We start from the raw sequence: 20196 nt of genomic DNA, 5'->3' as shown, positions 1-20196 counted from the left end.
CACTGTGGAGTAGGGTTCAGCATGACTATTCCATGGCTTGTACAGACCCCAGTACGTTAGTTTTGTTGCTATAACCAGCTGGGGCTGCAGGTATCCAGTATGAAGAACGGTATGGATTGTGCTGAGAAAGAACTCTGATCAGCAAAGTCATTAGTAAGTAGGACATAGGGCTAGGGTTCCAAAATTCAGAACATAACCTTTTAAGGTTTCTCAGAAAGGGATTCAGCTATAATTATTTTGCACACACATTTTTATAATGGCTTGAAATCATGCAAGGTTAAACATGGAACCTCCTATGTACAACCCGTCTAAAGTTTGAGTCTCAACAGGTATTTATAGAAATGTGTCTATCCTAAATTATCCAAGCCTAGCCCTTACAGCACATGACATTGTCAAACTCGAGGCCTGTTGGCCAAATCCAGACTACCTAACATTTTCATTGAATTTGCTTATCAATAAATTTTGGCTTGCTGCCTCTCCTAGGCGCAATAACACTGGCCTGTGATACAAATCAAACGCACCTCTGTCTTACTTCGTGGAAATACAAATGTCTCGACTTTTCAAGAAAACGCAGAGTTAACAGTGTTATCCTCACCTGCATCGTGTTTTTAGTCAATAACCTAACCCTGCTGTCATGGGCCATTGGAGGAGGACCCAGTATTTAGCCTTCAGTTGTATGTTTTTATTTACTTTCACTTTTAAAAGCTCCTCAGTCATCCGTTTTCACTCGACTCAAGTCGTGGTATTATTCGGTTGCATCCAATTTTATTTCATCAAGTGAATTATTGTTAATTCATCATACCTACTCTGAATAATATTGGAATTATAGTGTTTTAGCATGATAAGCTAAATCTGCGGTAGAAAGAGATGCCAAGGTGAAAGATATGTTTTGTGTGCGTTGCGTGCGTGCATATGACTAGTTTAATCTAGAATTGCTAATCTTACAAACTCTTGTGGGTGAATAATTGAAACCTTTAAATCTGTAAAATAGATTTATAATAAGCCAATATCCATTGACACTTCCGTACCCACCTTTTAAACAAATATCCTTCTTTGTATTCACTGAGGCACCAGCTAATGTACGTGCATTTACATTTTTCAGGTATTATTATGTGTCTGGCCTGCAAAATAATCTGTATTTTTCATTTCAGTCCCCTTGGTAATTGAGTTTGACTCCACTGGAGTTCTGCTAGGGCTAGAGTGCTGGTTACCATGAAATAACTGTTAGCGGCAAACTTTTTATCTCTTCACAGATCCATCCATCCACAGCAGGTATCAAATGCCTCAATCTGCTTTTGGCTGTGACATTGTTATTCCTTTCCGTATGCTCTCTCATAGCTTTCATCTGTCTTTAAATTATTTAATTTAATTTCAATTACTCCATCTGTTAGACTATGCGCATGTGGCATGTTGAGTTGCTTGTCTGGTGGCGCTGTCCTACAATTCATTTAATTTGTTCATGTATTTTCATTGTGTTTTGTGAGTGTGAAAGTTTAAAGGGGAATGTCACCCATTCTAAGAATTCCCTGTTATGTGTACTGTGGCCCACGACAGTTTAGTCTTTGTTTGTGAACAAGCACCACTATCTCCTAAAGTCAGAAAGCAGCTCTAATTCCAGCTGTGGCTGGGTGTGTAACTCTGATGAAGAGCTCTAATTCCGGCTGTGGCTGGTGTGTAACTCTGATGAAGAGCTCTATTTCCAGCTGTGGCTGGGTGTGTAACTCTGATGACGAGCTCTATTTCCAGCTGTAGCTGGGTGTGTAACTCTGATGACGAGCTCTATTTCCAGCTGTGGCTGGGTGTGTAACTCTGATGAAGAGCTCTATTTCCAGCTGTAGCTGGGTGTGTAACTCTGATGACAAGCTCTATTTCCAGCTGTGGCTGGGTGTGTAACTCTGATGAAGAGCTCTAATTCCAGCTGTGGCTGGTGTGTAACTCTGATGAAGAGCTCTATTTCCAGCTGTGGCTGGGTGTGTAACTCTGATGAAGAGCTCTATTTCCAGCTGTGGCTGGGTGTGTAACTCTGATGTAATGTAGAGCTTACTGTACCCTTAAGTGAAGCTGATTTGCATAGAAAGCTACAGCTGAAGTGTTCGTGCACAGCTCCAATTACAACCAATTACAACTTGTGAGGGTAGTAGATTAATTGCATTGCTGAGAGTAGATAGATATGGACGGTGGACACCAGCAGAAAAGCCATTTCAAAGCGAACAGAGAGGTTCAGTGGGAAATGGGTGTGACTTAAAGGTGCTATATTTTCTTTTTTTAAATAAGTGTAGTAGCTCTACATTCCAACAGCCATCACTGATATAGAGTGTTTGATCAGTAACATGGGTCTCCCAGTCCCCCCGCTCTGCAGTAAACAGAAAATACACCCTTCCCACTTTATCCAATCAGGAGAGAGAAACATATAATTTTTTAAAACTTATTTGAAGAAATCTTGGCAATCCAAATTTGCTTACTGCACTGGCAGATTATTTTACTTGTCAAGCGTATATTTGCTTTTAATTTTCGTTTTTATTTCTTATTTATTTGCAGTGTGGAGTTCTCTCTCCTGATTAGATAAATTGGGGAGAGGATACCAGAAAATATATTTTGTGTTTACTGCAGAGCGGAGGGACTACAGGGAGACCTATGTTACTGACCAGAAACTCTATATCAGTGATGGCTGTCAAAGTGTAGAGCAATTTTTTTACATAGACTACTTATTTTAACAAACAAAAAAATACCACTTACAGCACATAAAAAAAAATAAAAAAATTATTATGTTTTTGGTAGATTTTTATTTGTTTGTACTACCGGGCAGTCCGGTAGAGGGAGAGAGAGAGGAAGAACGGGAGACAGAGTGGGGGGAAGACATTCGGCAAAGGACGCCAGGTCCGGGAATCGAACCCGGGTCGGCCGCTTCGCAACGCAGCGCGTTACATGGGTCGCCACTTGGGTGCCCCACTTACAGCACCTTTAACTCTTTCAGTGCCAGCTATTATCCCCATCCCTGTAGTCAATGCGACCACGCTTTAAAATATAGGCATTTTCACTGTGCGTCACAATGTTAGCAGAGCTATATCTATATGCTATATTATAGCTATGGAGACAATACTATGGCTCATTTGACAGTCACTATCTCTCGTCCAACATGTAAAAAAGAGTAAATTGTTTCATGTATACATTTGCGTGTTATCCCGTGGTGAATATTGTATAGTTTCAGAGTGATCCGGGCTAATTCCTGGAAGCTGAGTTATGGAGCGCTATGTGAATTTAGCTAAAGTTGTTCGCATTGCTCGCCTGGACACGTTACTATTTCCAAATCAAAGGTATATAATAGGTATTATGTTTCATCATGAATGCATCGTTTTTTGATGCTCTGATTGTCAGCAACGGCATACGTTTTGAATACTACATGCGTTGATCATTGCGATCAATGTGAAATCATTGTAGGATCAAAGTACGATTGACGTCATATAGTCCTTACCTTTACTAGGAGGTATTCCAAAATGAATATTCCAATTGTCTGATCGCGATTTCCAGTATTGATGTCCATCGGGTCCCTGACATGAAATGGCACAATATGCATCAAGTGTGCTGAACACGTTCCAAGTTGCTCGAATGAACCGCTTCACTTTCCCGGGTCCAAATTCTCCGCCCGGATCATATAAAATGTAACACACAGTGTGAAATAGGGTAGGCGATACTGCCACCTAGCCGGATTCGTCTGGCATTGCACTCTCGAGGTCTCAGAATGAGTTCCAATGGTAACACATAGGTCTGTGAGAGTGTAGAATATTAAAATCGGGAAAAAAGAAAAAACGATGAAAACCCGAGATTTCTTGGGTTTTCGGGGGGTTCTGGCGCTCAACCACTGGCAGATAACCAGAGAAATTTGGTTCTGCTGGCTGTCCCCATTTTCACTCATGTCAAAAGGTGTGTGTGTGTGTGTGTGTGTGTGTGTGTGTGTGTGCGTGTGTGTGTGCTCACGCATGCATGTGCCTGAGTGCATGTTTGTGTGTGTGCCCATGCATGTATGTGTTTGAGTGTATGTGTATGTGTATGTGTGTGTGTGTGTGTGTGTGTGTGTGTGTGTGTGTGTGTGTGTGTGTGTGTGCGTGTGTGTGTGTGTGTGTGTGTGTGTGTGTGTGTGTGTGTGTGTGTTTGTTTGTGTGTGTGTCTGTGTGTAGTCTATGTCTACTAAAATATGCACTTGTCTTACAGTGAACAGTGCCACACTTGCAGTGAATCTGATTGGCTGCTTTGTGTGGATGTTTGGTGGAGGTGGGGTGACCAACTTCGGCTTGGCCATCATATGGCTGCTCTTGTTCACTCCCTGCTCCTATGTCTGCTGGTTCAGGACCATCTATAAGGCCTTCAAGTAAGTCACACAGAAAGCCAGATTACAGTATGGTCACTAGAGGTACAGTATTGTTGCACTGAGGAGTGCCAATGCAGTATTATGATGCTGCTAATATTTAGCATGACAATGATGTACTGTATTTCTGATGACATAATTGATTTGGACACAATTCACAAACAGAATTGGCTCAGCCAATGTTGCACATTTAGGACATAATTAACCTCTTAACACATTGTGCGCCATAAACGGCGTAAGTCGTTATTGCCCGCCATGCGTTGAACGCCAACAACGGCGTAAATCGTTTTTGGGATCAATATTTCATTTTTTCGCCATGGCATTCATAATTCATCCAGCCTCCCTCCGGACTGCAGCGGCACCCTGTCTGAGATTGCAAAGCCTCAATACCGCCGCCTGGTGGATGGTCGGGCGAGTTACACTCATGCTAAACCGGAAGTGGCGATTGGTGCGTCGAGGAAATTCCTCCGGCAGTACTATCTTGTTACGTGGATCAATATAAACACTCGAGTGCATTTGGATCGCTTTCGAAACGCAATAATCTATATGATTTCGGCGTTTATTGCGCCATACAAACCGGAAATGGATCTAGGAGATCGGCGTCAAATAATTGGGATCTTTTTCCTCCGGTCTCATCGGCGAACGGTAAGAGGAATATAACGTTATTTTCAGCCCGATTGTTTACTCATTCCAATGCAAACCATCTGCTCAACATATCAACCCATACTAAATAAAGCCGTTACTGACGATCAAGGAATTATAAACGACCCCCCCCCCTTTCCTTCACGCATGATGAAGCATAATGTATACCGATCATACATTTGCATTTTTTAATATAGCGTGTATAGGAAAGAAACACCAATCGATAATCTATCATATGCGTCAGGGCCTATAACTAGCGTTTTTGGAATTACAGCAGAAAAGCTTTTTTTTTTATCTACTTTTTCTCCCCATTTAAAATTTTTCTCCCATCCCAATTTCGTATTGTCCAATTCTACCCTCCCCTGTCTCGAACGTTGTTAGACCATGCCTCCCACTGGTCGGCTGCAATGTGGACCAAGCCTTGCATCACGTGTCCCCTCCGGTACACGAGGAGGCAGCTGTCGCATCTTTTCACCTGTACAGCGCGATCTCTCAGCGGCGAGGAGTAACGCGTGGGAGGCTCACGCTGCCCCTGTTGCTTCCTGATTCTGCTGTACAGGCGCACCAACCGACATGTAGGAGTCGCGGTCCACAACGTCCGATCCCCACCCACCGGCGTTCCCACCCCCTAATACTGCCAATTGTATTAGTATGAACGACCAGCCAAGCCGGAAGCAACGCCGAGAGCTGGGCTCGAACCCAGCATATCCTGCGTTAGTGGCGAGCGCCTTGCCCACTGCGCCACTTAGCCGCCCCAGCAGAAAAGCTTAAAAACATACTTATATTCTAGACGGTATTAACACAACAATGTATGAATGAAAAAATATAACATTCCCACATCCTGAACGATAGATAATCGATGTTGAATGGGCCATAGTAATGCAGATATAGCTATAATATTTAAAAAGTTATAGCCCTGCAAAGAAGGTAAACATCTCCATAGGGTTACAGTGATGGCAGACTGGGTATAATGATGGGCACAATGCCCGGCGCCCAATGTGTTAAGCCCGGAGCCTATTTTCTGAAAATCCGCCTAAAATACATACCTAAGTAAATGGAATATTGCTCCACTTCTACAAGGGCTATTTGCATATTCTTGGTATCTAGAGACATCTATGTGTGAGGTTTGGTCCGCTCCCCGCCACACGCTCCGTCCCTTTAAGGTATTATGTTGATTAATGCATTCCCCGCCACGCGCTCCGTTCCTTTAAGGTGCCGTGTTGATTGGTGCTTTCCCCGCCACACGCTTTTGGAGCAAGTATCAATCTCATCCCGCAGCTGTCACAGCTTGTAATTAGCGCCCCTGAAGGCTTTATATACTCAGACCTCCTTACTATCGATGTTGGGTCGTTCTGAAATACACCTGCATATACCTGCCTTCCCCGTCGCTGTTCCTGTCTTTTTGCTCTCCAGGACCTTTTGTGGAGAACCGCTGTGGAGAACCTGGTTCCCCGTTCGGAGCTGCGCCTCGTTATCTACCCGCTTTTCGCGTTGCGCTCTGGTGAGTTTTTGGAAACAGTCTTTTTGGATTATCAGTTTTTTGTGTGTTTGGTGAACACCGAAGAAATCCCGTTTTTGTTTGTACTGGACTCACCTAATTTTTGTGTTAGATTAACACTGAAGATTACAGAACAGCGTTGGCGGTCCAGATAGAGTTAACCAACGACCACAGCCTACAGCTAGGTGTGGCTGCGGCTGCTGTACAGGAGCTCCGAGACCAGGTCCTGCCTATTCAGGGGTCCCTTGGCTCTCTGGCTAGCCAGCAGTCTAATATTCTCCACCAATTACAAGCGCTGAGTGAAACCGTTAACACCTTGCTTGTAACCCCACTTACTTCAGGAGCCTCGGCCGGAGCATCACCCGCAGCCCTGGCAGGCCCCGCGCCTCCCGATCCCGCACCTCGGGAGCCCCGTCTCTCCGAACCACGGTTGTTCGATGGTAACTTCGAGGATTGTGCCACAACCCGACAGGGACCTCCAGAGGTTCTCCAGACCCCCCGTACTCGTGACGGTACTGCGGTCCGCCCTGCTCCCAACACGACTGGCGGCTCTTTCCCCTCCCGTTCGGTGCCCGGGGAGGAACCCATGCAGCTGGGACGTTCACATCTTAGCCAAGCTGAACGGGAGGCGAGGTTCAGGTCCGGCCTTTGCCTCTACTGCGGTCGGGATGGACACCATATCGCCAACTGCCCCACCCGGCCAAAAGACCAGGCTCGCCGGGACCCCGGGAGATCCTGGTGAGCCGTTTTTCTCGTTCCCAGAGCCGTGCACCACCTAGCCGTCTGATGAGCGTCACCCTGGCCTGGGCGGACCAACAGGGCCACGGTGGAGGCACTCATTGACTCGGGGGCTGACGAGAGTTTCCTAGACTTCGAGTTTGCTACCCGGGCCAACATTCCACTTGAGGACCTAGTGAGGCCATTGGAGGTATTCGCATTGGACCAACACCGCCTGGCTGACATCACTCAACGCACCTGCCCTGTCCTGCTCACCATTGCTGGTAACCACGTTGAGAGACTCCAGTTTTTTATCACCAGATCCCCTCTTGTCCCAGTAGTCCTGGGCCGGCCCTGGCTCGCGCTGCACGAGCCCCACATCGCCTGGTCCTCCGGTACCATCAGGGGGTGGAGCTCCTCCTGTCATGCCCAGTGTCTTCAGGCGGCGTCCTGTCCCTCGCCCCGGAGATCCGTTTGTGAGCCGCCTCCGGACCTCTCGACCATACCCCCCGAGTACCACGACCTCATGGAGGTTTTCAGTAAGTCCAGGGCTCAGGCCCTTCCGCCTCACCGGCCTTACGACTGTGCCATCGACCTCCGCTCAGGGGCTCCCCTTCCCGGCAGCCGCCTCTACAGTCTGACCGTCCCTGAGAAGGCAGCGATGGATCAATACATCTCTGAGTCCTTGGAAGCAGGACTCATTCGGCCTTCCTCCTCTCCTGTGGCGGCCGGCTTCTTCTTTGTTGGGAAGAAGGACGGAGACCTTCGACCCTGCATCGACTATCGCCAGCTCAACGAGATCACCATTAAGAACAAGTACCCTCTTCCTCTCATGAACTCCACCTTCGAGCCTCTCACCCAGGCTACCGTCTTTACCAAGCTGGACCTCCGGAGTGCCTACCATCTAGTCCGTATCCGAGAGGGCGATGAGTGGAAGACCGCCTTCAAGACTCCCAGGGGCCACTACGAGTACCTGGTTATGCCGTTCGGCCTCACCAACGCTCCGGCGGTATTCCAGGCGCTCATGAACGACGTCCTTCGTGACATGCTGGAGGAGTTTGTGGTAGTATACCTAGACGACATCCTCATCTCAATCAATCAATCAATCTCAGTCAATCAATCAATCAATCAATCAATCAATCAATCTTCTCCAAGACCCTCGAGGAACACATCCAGCATGTCCGCCGTGTGCTGGAGCGCCTCCTCCACAATCGGCTCTTCGTCAAGGCGGAGAAGTGCCGATTCCACTCCGACTCCGTCGATTACCTGGGCTTCATCGTGGAGAGAGGCTTGACCCGAGCTGATCCTCGCAAGATCCGGGCCGTGGAGGAGTGGCCGGAACCCACCTCTCGGAAGGAGTTACAGAGCTTCCTCGGGTTCGCCAACTTCTACCGAAGATTCATCCGGAACTACAGTCAAGTGGCGGAACCGCTTACCAGGCTGACCTCTCCCGCCCTGCCGTTCGACTGGTCCCCAACGGCGTGTTCTGCGTTCCGCTCCCTCAAGAAGAGGTTCACTTCCGCCCCGATCTTGCTCCATCCAGACCCCAAGAGACAGTTCATCGTAGAAGTGGACGCCTCGGATACTGGACTGGGAGCTATCTTATCCCAGCGGTCGGCAACAGACCAGAAGGTACATCCGTGCGCCTTCTACTCGTGTCGTTTCCTCCCTGCAGAGAGGATTGACATCGGCAATCGGGAGCTGCTGGCGGTTGTGGCTGCCTTGGAGGAGTGGCGTCATTGGCTAGAGGAGGCCGAGGAGCCATTTACCATTTGGACGGACCACAAGAACCTGACGTACATCCGTGCTTCCAAGCGCCTCAATGGCCGGCAGGCAAGATGGGCCAGCTTCTTCAGTCGGTTCGACTTCTCGCTGACGTTTCGCCCTGGTTCCCGCAACACGAAGGCCGACTCCCTGTCCCGGTTACACTCCAAGGGGGCTCCAACCACTGAGGACCCGACTCCCATCCTCCCAGAGGCCAGGGTGGTAGGAGTAGTCACCTTGGGCATCGAGGGGGTGGTAAGGCGTGCCCTACGCTTCCATCGCGCTCCAGGCAATGTACCGGTTCATCGTCTCTTCGTCCCCGACTCGGTCCGGTCCCGGGTCCTCCAGTGGGGCCATACCAGCCGGTTCGCCTGCCACCCGGGCGTTCATCGCACATTCTCCTTCCTGGCTCGTCGATTCTGGTGGCCCACCATGAGGAACGACGTCAAGGAGTTCGTACTGGCCTGCGCAGTCTGCGCCCGCAGCAAGGCCTCCCACCAGGCACCCTCCGGGCTATTGCAGCCGCTTCCCATTCCGAGCCATCCTTGGTCACATGTGGCGCTGGACTTCGTCACGGGTCTTCCTTCTTCCCAGGGGAACACGTGCCTACTGACCGTGGTGGATCGGTTCAGCAAGGGGGTTCACCTCGTGGCCCTTCCCAAGCTTCCCTCGGCGGCCGAGACGGCGGACCTCCTGACACGCCACGTGTTTCGCCTCCATGGTTTTCCCCAGGACGTCGTCTCGGACCGGGGGCCCCAGTTCACTTCCCAGGTATGGCGGGCTTTTTGCAAGGGATTGGGGGCAACGGTCAGTCTTTCCTCTGGTTATCATCCCCAGACTAACGGACAAACGGAGAGGATGAACCAGAGTGTGGAGTCTGCTCTTCGGTGTGTGGATGCCGAGAGACCAGCTTCTTGGAGCCGTTTCCTTCCCTGGGTCGAGTACTCCATCAACTCCATGGTCAGTTCCGCCACCGGCCTCTCACCCTTTGAGGTATCCCTGGGCTACCAACCCCCTCTTTTCCCTGCACAGGAGTCGGAGGTGGCAGTTCCCTCCGTACAGGACCACCTCGACCGGTGCCGTCGGGTCTGGGAGATCACCAGGACCTCGCTGCTCCGGTCATCGGAGCGCGCCAGTCGTGGGGCTGACCGGCGCCGGGTTCCTGCGCCGACGTACCACCCTGGGCAGAGGGTGTGGCTTTCCGCAAGGGACCTTCCACTTCGGTCCTCGGCCAAGAAGCTTAACCCCCGGTTCGTCGGTCCTTTTGAGGTTCTGAAGGTACTCAATCCGGCGGCGGTGAGTCTTAAGCTTCCTGCGTCCATGCACATTCACCCCGTTTTCCATGTGTCCCGGGTTAAGCCTGTCTCTCTCAGTCCCCTGATGCCTCCTGCTCCGGAACCACCTCCTCCCGAGATGGTGGACGGTCACCCCCAGTGGCAGGTCCGCCGGTTGATGGGCGTTCGACGGCGGGGTCGGGGGTTCCAGTACCTGGTGGACTGGGAGGGGTACGGTCCAGAAGAACGGAGCTGGGTCTCCCGCCAGCTCATCGTGGATCCCGGCTTGATCACCGACTTCCATCGTGCCCATCCGGGCGAGCCGGGTTGGGCTGGTCGCCGGGTGGCTCCCGTGGAGGGGGGGGTACTGTGAGGTTTGGTCCGCTCCCCGCCACACGCTCCGTCCCTTTAAGGTACTATGTTGATTAATGCATTCCCCGCCACGCGCTCCGTTCCTTTAAGGTGCCGTGTTGATTGGTGCTTTCCCCGCCACACACTTTTGGAGCAAGTATCAATCTCATCCCGCAGCTGTCACAGCCTGTAATTAGCGCCCCTGAAGGCTTTATATACTCAGACCTCCTTACTATCGATGTTGGGTCGTTCTGAAATACACCTGCATATACCTGCCTTCCCCGTCGCTGTTCCTGTCTTTTTGCTCTCCAGGACCTTTTGTGGAGAACCGCTGTGGAGAACCTGGTTCCCCGTTCGGAGCTGCACCTCGTTATCTGCCCGCTTTTCGCGTTGCGCTCTGGTGAGTTTTTGGAAACAGTCTTTTTGGATTATCAGTTTTTTGTGTGTTTGGTGAACACAGAAGAAATCCCGTTTTTGTTTGTACTGGACTCACCTAATTTTTGTGTTAGATTAACACTGAAGATTACCGTGTGTGGTACACCGAAGATCAAGTCACTTGGATTAATACTGGACCAGTCACCTCTCTGCCTCTGTGTGTTCGTTGGGCTAACTCTGATTTCTCTCTCTCTCCGTTTCCACCGGGAGTGAAAGCTGGGAGTATCTGCAGAGCCGCTTCAACGTCACTTGCCAATTCCTCACCACTACCTACTGGGAGTATCTGCAGAGCCGCTACATCGTCACATGCCAGATCCCCGTTTGTTCGATTGCTGTACTTCATCCATCTTGTGACTCTGTAAATAAATACGCCCTAGCTTTGGCTAACTCTGAACTTCCTCTCTGTGCCGTTGCGTTTGAGGTCGGTTACAAACCATAACACTATGGACCTCAGTGAATGTATTCCCAGTGTCAGAGATATTGTGTATATTACTAGGCTTGCTTAAATTGTGATGAAACAAAGGAGAATATGAATTATGATTTTTCTTTGCATCTTTGACAGTGAATAACACCATGCTAATAATGACCAGACATGGAGAACTGCCACTTATCTCGTTCAGTACCTTCTTGAGATCATGTGTACAAAAAACCTAAGGAAATGAATAAAGGGAAGATGATTAAACAGAAGCTTCTGTAGATACAGTACTGAATTCTCCCATCCGGACCAATGCAATTTGAAATATTATTATAGAATAGCAGGCTTATATTCGCACATTTATATATATACATATATTATCTTTCAAATGGCCGAGTTCAATTTGGATTTAGTATCACCAGGCGTGCATAAGAACAGATAATGAAATCTACTGTAATCTACTGTACTTTTTAATTTTGATCAGTGTTCAACCGTTTTGAAACTAATTTCAAATCTAAATGTTTCTGCATGCTAACAATAGGGAAGATAAACTAACTGCGCTTCAATATTTGTCAATAACGTTACGTTTTGTGGCTTATTATCCCGAATAATAAGAGTTATTAAAAAAATGCATACAGAACTATGAAGCTTGAAACTCCATAGAGGCTTTCAGGAAGTGTAGTTCTGAAAAATTCCAACCCAGATCCAGAGCTAGCGCTTTTCTCTACAAAATGGCCACAAAAAAACTACAATTCCCATGGTTCCAAAATGGTCGCCTCTGGCGAAATAAACAGACGAAATAAAGTAAAATCGATCTAATAACACTTTAACCTATTGCTAAACTAACGTATTGATGATAATATACATTATAAATGCTGTTGTGACATGTTTATGATGTTTATACTTGAATACGTTGAAAATAAAACCGATACTTTTGTAGAACAGTCTGGAGATATTGATTTATGACCAGATGTCATTTGTCGGGCATAAGAGGTTAAACTAGAATGGCAGAGAGGTGCAACACCCGCGCTACAGCATGTGTCGACCTGCAAACACTATACACTGCATTATAATATTGTGTAGTCTGAGTAGACCTTGCGTAAACCAGTTCACGTCTCCACTTAGCACCTCTCAATTAAAAACCTTGTCAGTCACCATTCATACACCAGTGGCTAAAACATTGACCTCCGACCTCCGACCTCCATCGATCTTTGACCTATTGTGCAGGACCTTTGTGACGCGGATAGTAATAATCAGTAATGTAATATTCAGTATTATTATCATCATTCAAATCCATACAGCAATATATCAATATTTTTGAGGTGAACAGACTGAAAACATTATCGTATTAGATAAAACCGATGACGTATATATTTTTGTATTGCAGATGTTAACAAAGTTTTCCATTGGGGACATCATTTGCAGTTGAAAAATGGTAATAAACCGCAATATATTGAGATAGCGTGATATTACAATATCTTATCGTAGGCCTCTGGTGATTCCCACCCCTAGTGATCACAGCAGCACGAAACACATGAACATTTCCATTAATCACAAATACATTGAGGGGCAATTAGGCAATTGTAAACACAACTGGCTCATTAACAGACGTGTTCATGTGTTTTTTGTGCTGCTGTGATTGACATCACTATCCACAAAGTCCGAGCCAAGACGGATTAAAGATGCGTGAGCTATCGTGGTTACAGACACAGATACACACACACACACAAAGACACAAGTGACACAAGCTTTTGCGTGTGGGAGTAAACAAATCTAATTTGAAGGAGCTCATGTAAGATGATGTAACAAGACACCACTACAATGTGGTAAGTAATAACAATAACAGTGTATAGATTTGTGACAGTGTTGTTTTACTGCCTTTTTTATTTATTTTTTGTACTTGTCTCAGGACTGACAGCTCCTTCAACTTCATGGCGTTCTTCTTCGTCTTCATGGCTCAAGTTGGAATCAGCATCATTCAGAGTATAGGTATCCCTGGATGGGGAGTGTGGTAAGGAACACATTTACATTTAGTCATTTAGCTGACGCTTTTATCCAAAGCGACTTACAAGTTCTGTACAACAAGTCATCAGGAAGGTCACAACTCTATCAGCTGAGTAACAATGTTCATCAAAGTGTTGAGTGCTACAGTGTAGGTTCGTTTATTAGGACAAGTGCATGATAGTAAGGTTAGTTAGGTTAGATATTTTTTTCTTTTTCTTTTTAATTCAGATAATGGTTGAAGAAGTGCGTCTTTAGTCGATGGTGAAAGATTGGACGGGTTTCGGCTGTCCTAACTGGGGTGGGTAGTTTATTCCACCATTGTGGGGCAAGGACTGAGAATAGGCGACTTCTCTTTGATGAGCCTCCCAGAGCTTGGATAGGAGTAGGTCTGAGGCGGCCAGAAGATGCAGAGCGTAGGGGTCTTGAGTGTGTAGTTAGAGACAGTAGTCGAGGCGGGAGATGACTGTTGATTGGACGAGGAGTTGGGTGGCTTCTTTTGTCAGGAAGGGGCAGAGCCTTCTGACGTTGCTCAGGAGGAATCTGCAGGTTCTGGTTGTCGCTGCGATGTGAGCAGAGAAGTTCAACTGGTCGGACTCGTCAAGAACAACACCAAGGTTCTTGGCGGTCGGGGATGTGGTCACAGCTGCATTCTCGACTGTAATGGAAAGGTCGGTCAGGGGGGAGGATTTGGCCGGCAGGTGGAGCAATTCTGTTTTGCTTAGGTTCAGTTTGAGGTGGTTGGTCGTCATCCAAGCGGAGATGTCGGACAGACAGGCCGAGATCCGCTCAGAGACGTGGATATCTGAGGGAGGGAAGGAGAGGAAGAGTTGAGTATCGTCGGCATACCAATGATAGGAGAAGCCATGAGACGTGATGATGTTACCCAGTGATTTAGTGTAGAGGGAGAAGAGAAGGGGTCCTAGAACTGAGCCCTGGGGGACACCCGTCCGCAGGGGGCGGGTGGCCGACAGGGTCCCTCTCCATGACACTTGGTAGGAGCGGTCATTGAGGTATGATGTCAGCCATGTCAGCGCAGAGCCAGCCACTCCCAGAAAACACAAAAGGAAATGTCTGCTCATCGGTCAGGGTGACCAAGAGATTTTGTCTAAACAAAAAGATAACCATTTATTAACCTCTTAACAGGGACCCAGAAAAGTGAATTATTTTTTACTAGAACTAGAGGACTGCATACTTTATTTTCGCAAAGCTTAGCTTTATACTCTATACTTATATCACATGCATGAGCCTGGTCTCTTTTGAAAGATAACATTCTGAAGTTACTAATGCAAAAAAGGAAAATCACTTTTAGTGCTAATGAAATAGAGTAACAGAGGTCTGAACTTGAGTTGAACTTGAACTTGTGTACTCACATTTTTCTGTAGCGGTTGCAATATAAAAATAAAAAGAATTATAAAAAAATAGGTATAAGCTGGAAAACACAGCGGTTCCATAGCCTGAAGTCTTATGTAGTACAGGTCCAAATTTATAAAAATCTTTTCGGAAATGGGTCTTTGAGAGACGTCCGAGTAAAACCAAAAAGAAAAAAAAGCTCTCCAAAATCCATTTCCTCATCCACGGCCGTTCATTCTGAAGTGTGATTCACTTCTTGTTTTCACTTGCCAACTTTCACCTACTTCCTGTATTTGCACCCCCCCCCACGTGGGGCATCGTTGGAAAGGTACACTCATTGGCTACAACGCTGACCAATAATCTTTGCCATCAGCGGATGATTGCCAGTTCTGGAGCGTCTGGAGTCCATGGTGCTCATCTGATTTTTATGACAGTCCTGTTATTATATTTTGAGTGGAATTTTAAAGGGATTCTCAAAATCTCACCCGACTTACATAGATTAGACATTAGCTAAAAAATATGCTAAAAACGTACCTCTTCACCATAGCCTTCTAATACACCCCGCTGTTGATTGTACTGTAGCACTATTTTACTCTGTCCATTCTATTGCATAATTTTACTATCTATTCTATTCTACTATTCTATTATTGCACTGTATTCTTTTATATATTTTATAATCTATTCTATTCTGCAATTGTATTGCACTGCACTATTGCACTATTTTCCTCTGTCTATTTTATCTTACTCTTTTTATTATTGTCTATTTAAAACTGAATCAAACCATAAACAAGTTGGCCTGTTGGGATGTTAGATCCTAATGTAAAAAACTGTGATTTTATATGTCTGCACTTTATGTGCTCATTTTATGCCTGTCTTTTTTCTGTTGTGAAGCACTTTGAGCTGCAGTTTCTGTATGAAAGGTTCTATACAAATACAGTTTATTATTATTATTATTATTATTATTATTATTATTATTATTATTATTGTTATTATTATTATTATTATTATTATTATTATTATTATTATTATTATTATTATTATTATTATTATTATTATTATTATTATTATTATTATTATTATTATTATTATTATTAGTATAAGATAATAAACTTCCATAAAGTGTATTAATGCCAGCCTTTTTGAGCTGCCTTTTATGTACAGGGTTTAACTGCAGCCTGCATTTTTGTGCACACAATTGTTTGCTCATAAATGTTTAATATCAGTTTAGATTAAATATAGTTGAAGAGTCTTTTCTGCTCTTTTCAGCGGCTGGCTGGCAACCATCTCCTTCTTCAGTTACAACATTCTGATAGCACTGGTCATGCTGGTCCCTACCATCATGTTTACTGCCGTGGCCACTCTCTCCTTCATTGCCCTCACCAGGGTAAGTCATCCTCATCAGGGCATAATGTGTGGTGATATATAGTGTGGATAGTGCTAGTGTGGATAATTCCCCCCACGTTTTCGCCATACATCTATTTTTACAAGGGCATAAGGTTTGATCATTTGTTCTCTGAACATTGCAGATTCTATCCCATTTCCACCCCCTCCACCCTGTGTGTGACACTGTGCGGAATCGAAACACCTGTTTGCACCCGTCGGCAATGAACAAAAGGACTTAGAATTTCTCCCAAATGGTCAGAAAGTAGCTCTTTTCAGAAATCTGTAAAAATAGAAAAATTACATTTTCGAGTGCTTTGAGACGTTATATATATGTCTCCTTACTTGCTAAACTTAATACGACTTGTAAATTATATGTTTAATTCTTGCTAGATGGTATGGTTGTAATTATCCCCGTACTCCTGGGAACTACAACGCGTCACGAAACGCACATACACGCACACGCACACACACCCAGCGCGGTGTGTGCGCTGTGAAAAGGTGTTAGACCCCGCAGAGACTTATCAGACACTCGCTACCCCCCATCCAAATTCTAAACAACAGATTGGCTTTTCATAATATGTATGAATTATCTCTTGCAATAATATCCACGGGACACAACTTTTTGCAGTCGTTGTGTATCTGTGTGTCACCAACACACACGCCAACTCTCTCCTGCGGACATTCTCTCACAGCTGATAGAGAGAAAAAAAAGCAATAGCCTACATACTTTTCCGGACTGATCATCTGAGCTCCTCTCCAGTTGAACTGCTACTGTGTTTAAATCCAAAATATTGATAAATCCAAATGCCATTGTGTAACATGTCATCTGTCTTCACGTGCAGTTAAATCCTCTCTACAAGTGAAACTGAAACTTACCAAGCCTAAGTTGTTAAAGGGGCAGTAGGCAATTAATTTACTCAGTGGATACCTGAACACAGAATGACACCAGTATCACTGACTACCACGGCAAGCCTATAGAAAATTAGGTCGCTTCCACATATAGTTTTGGTGGACTCGGTGCGGTTCTGGGGGTGAAGTTGCAACATTGTTGCATTCTTCATTTGGTTCGCCTGCGTTCACATAGAGAAATCTGTCAGCGGACCGAGACCTTCTGAACAATGTCACACGGTCGAAAAGGGCGCTTGTCTATTGGACAGTGGAAATGCCTGTGTGTGCGCGCGCGCGTGTGTGTGTCTGTGTGTGCTGTCTGCGAGCTCTGTCTGACTCCAGATCAGCGGAGCGAGTTTTGACATGGCATTGATCCATTGTTCTATTGAAGCACATTACCACCATCCTCTCGCTAAACAACTTGTAGACCAATAATAATAATATAATAATAATAATAATAATAGTATTGACGTGGCATTGATCCATTATTAATGCCGTGCGCCTCGGTAATAATAATAAGCCGTGTGTTTCTTCCTTCTTCCCAAGATGCACAGTTAGATATATAGATATATTATAGATAGATAGATAGATAGATAGATAGATAGATAGATAGATAGATAGATAGATAGATAGATAGATAGATAGATAGATAGATAGATAGATAGATAGATAGATAGATAGATAGATAGATTAGATGCAGTGTGCTTGTTTTGCAGTGAGTGCTGCAAGCAGTGGTAATAATAATCACTTCCTATATTTGGTCCGCTGAAGCCGAACCGAGACCTACGTTTTCAGGCGGACTAGAGTTCGCCTGCTTGGTCCGCGGACCGAGTTCGACGCGCATTCACACAGACCCGAAAAACCGGACTATCGAATTCTGGTCCGAAAGTCCGGACCAAACAGCCCCTGTGTGAAAGCGACCTTATTCTATTTAATAATAATAATTATTATAAATGTCTCTCTCTCTCTCTCTCTCTCTCTCTCTCTCTCTCTCTCTCTCTCTCTCTCTCTCTCTCTCTCTCTCTCTCTCTCTCTCTCTCTCTCTCTCTCTCTCTCTCTCTCTCTCTCTCTAATAATAGCCCTAATAATATTAGTAATGTATTCAGGTAAACCTCTATATATCTAGCGTGTGTACATGGCATCAAATCAAAGTGTGTGTCACTGTAGGCCGCCTGGGCCCAGTCATTGGAATAACAAAGGAAAAACAGACTAGAAACTGGGCCTTTGTTCCACGTGTGAATTGGTCTAGTGACATTGATCACATTGTATTCTGGGAGGGAGTGTAGTTCTTTCATCAAATTGCTGAATTCACTTGAATCCTTTCAAACCCCTGTGCTACGACTTGGTTAGGATTTTACCAGAATGTTTCATAGGACATTGCTTGAAAACTATCGGCTAGAATTTTACAATTGATGGCTTATTTTTAAGGTATGAACCTGTAGTTTCATATTGTTAAAAAAATCTGAGGGAGGAGGAGCTCAAGAGCTCAGACTCTAGATTTAAAGACAAGTGTTTCGTCCACATCAGACTCAGTGTGCGTGTGCATCAAGGAGGCAAAAAGGAATGTGATCCTGGTCAGAACAATGGGGCAGACTACAATATATTTGCATTTGTTAGCCATGCTAGCAATCTAAACAATCAATCCATGCCAACAATAGATATGTAACACGTGACCGATTCACACTCACAGCCATGCCGATTTCTCCATAGAGCCCTGTTGTACTTTTTTACACAGCTCAACACAGGTAGGGGGTAACTCAGTCATGTGACTCAGTGGGTATTTCTGATTGGCTCTAACCCATTGTGTTTACCAACAAGAAACCCCTCTATGAAGGTGTATGGTGTCTATGGTGTTTACTCTGTCAGACTCTAACTTGTAGTCTTCCCTTTACCTGCTCTAGATCCATAATCTTTACCGTGGCAGTGGTGGCAGCATGACCAAGGCCCAAGAGGAATGGACCACAGGAGCCTGGAAGAACCCTCACGTCCAGCAGGCAGCCATGGGCGCGGCTGCAGGAGCCATACAAGAGCCGTACTCGAACCCGCAACACACAGAGAACCAGATGTAGCCTCTTAAAACAGAGGAGCATGGCATGGCAGAGCGGGAAATGCCAAAGCATGAGCAAGCTGTCAACAATGTTACTCACCAACCGTTCATAAAGCTGCTGTGAGGTGTGAGGTCAGGTGGGTCATGTGAGGAGTCCACAATGCAACATGCCCAGAGCATTCTTCTTCTCCAGAGGCACATGGCTGTAATGTGGATGCCGTCTAGCCATTACCCACCTGTAATACCATTGCCCTAGCCTTTCTAGTTTGAGCATGGACCACAAATATTTGAGCATTTCGAGGGGGGGGGGGGGGGGGGGCATATAAATTGCACATAGAAGAAAATGCTGATGTGAGGACTTCCACATCGCCGGGATGTTGCTACTTGCTAGCTAGTTAGCTAACATTAGTTGGTTGCTGGTGTGGTACTGATGTTAACACATTCAGTGCAATTCACTGATTTACACGTTTCTGACGCCCGACCGTTGAGTGCCAATCACGTGTTAACACGTTTCTAGATTGTTTAAAAAAAAATCGATTTTAATACCCTATTCCATCCAGGGAGCCTGGTGTTATCATAGGGAATGAGTCTGAGATCGCAAAAGTCCAATACCGCCGCCTGGTAGGATGTGGCCGGTATTGCACATCCTTTGAAACGCTGTGTCTTGGGTTGTGCATCGATTATATAGGTCCGGTCGGACTTTTCTTTGTCGGACAAGTGTAGCGGTTCTAATGCTCGGATTGAGAAGAAACAATTACTCCGGATCCGTATTCTGTGGTGGATTATGTTGGCGAAACAATGGACATCAATACTTGGAATGGCGATCAGATAATTGGAATATTCTTCTTGGGGTACATCCTAGTCAAGGTAAGGGCTATATGGTATCAATCTTGCGTTGATCCAATAATTTTTTCATTGCGATCCGAGCGTATGTGTGTAACGCTAGTCCATAACGTATTCCGTTGGTGACGATCAAAGCATCGAAAAACGACCCCCCCCCCACCCTTTCATGCATTCATGATGGAACATAATAGCTATCATATGCATTTGATTTTTTAATTGTGG

The 20196-nt window shown here is 45.8% G+C and overlaps 1 protein-coding gene across 1 annotated transcript in view; it reads left to right on the top strand.

The window, feature by feature from the left end:
• The window catches only part of scamp5b (secretory carrier membrane protein 5b), a gene marked incomplete at both ends in the record, with an annotated part of 49425 nt that extends 30272 nt beyond the window's left edge, over nt 1-19153 (top strand). The window contains 4 exons of the mRNA XM_084337112.1: nt 4210-4366; nt 13369-13470; nt 16080-16197; nt 18986-19153. Of these exons, the coding sequence (XP_084193238.1) occupies nt 4210-4366; nt 13369-13470; nt 16080-16197; nt 18986-19153 (545 nt within the window). The remainder of the gene's footprint in view (nt 1-4209; nt 4367-13368; nt 13471-16079; nt 16198-18985) is intronic.
• Nucleotides 19154-20196: the final 1043 nt, after the last annotated feature.

Source organism: Notolepis coatsorum, assembly GCF_963971535.1.
Source record: "Notolepis coatsorum genome assembly, chromosome: 20".
Taxonomy (NCBI): domain Eukaryota; kingdom Metazoa; phylum Chordata; class Actinopteri; order Aulopiformes; family Paralepididae; genus Notolepis; species Notolepis coatsorum.
The sequence above is the reverse complement of the archived record's forward strand: the minus strand, read 5'-3'. Positions and strand labels throughout refer to the sequence as shown.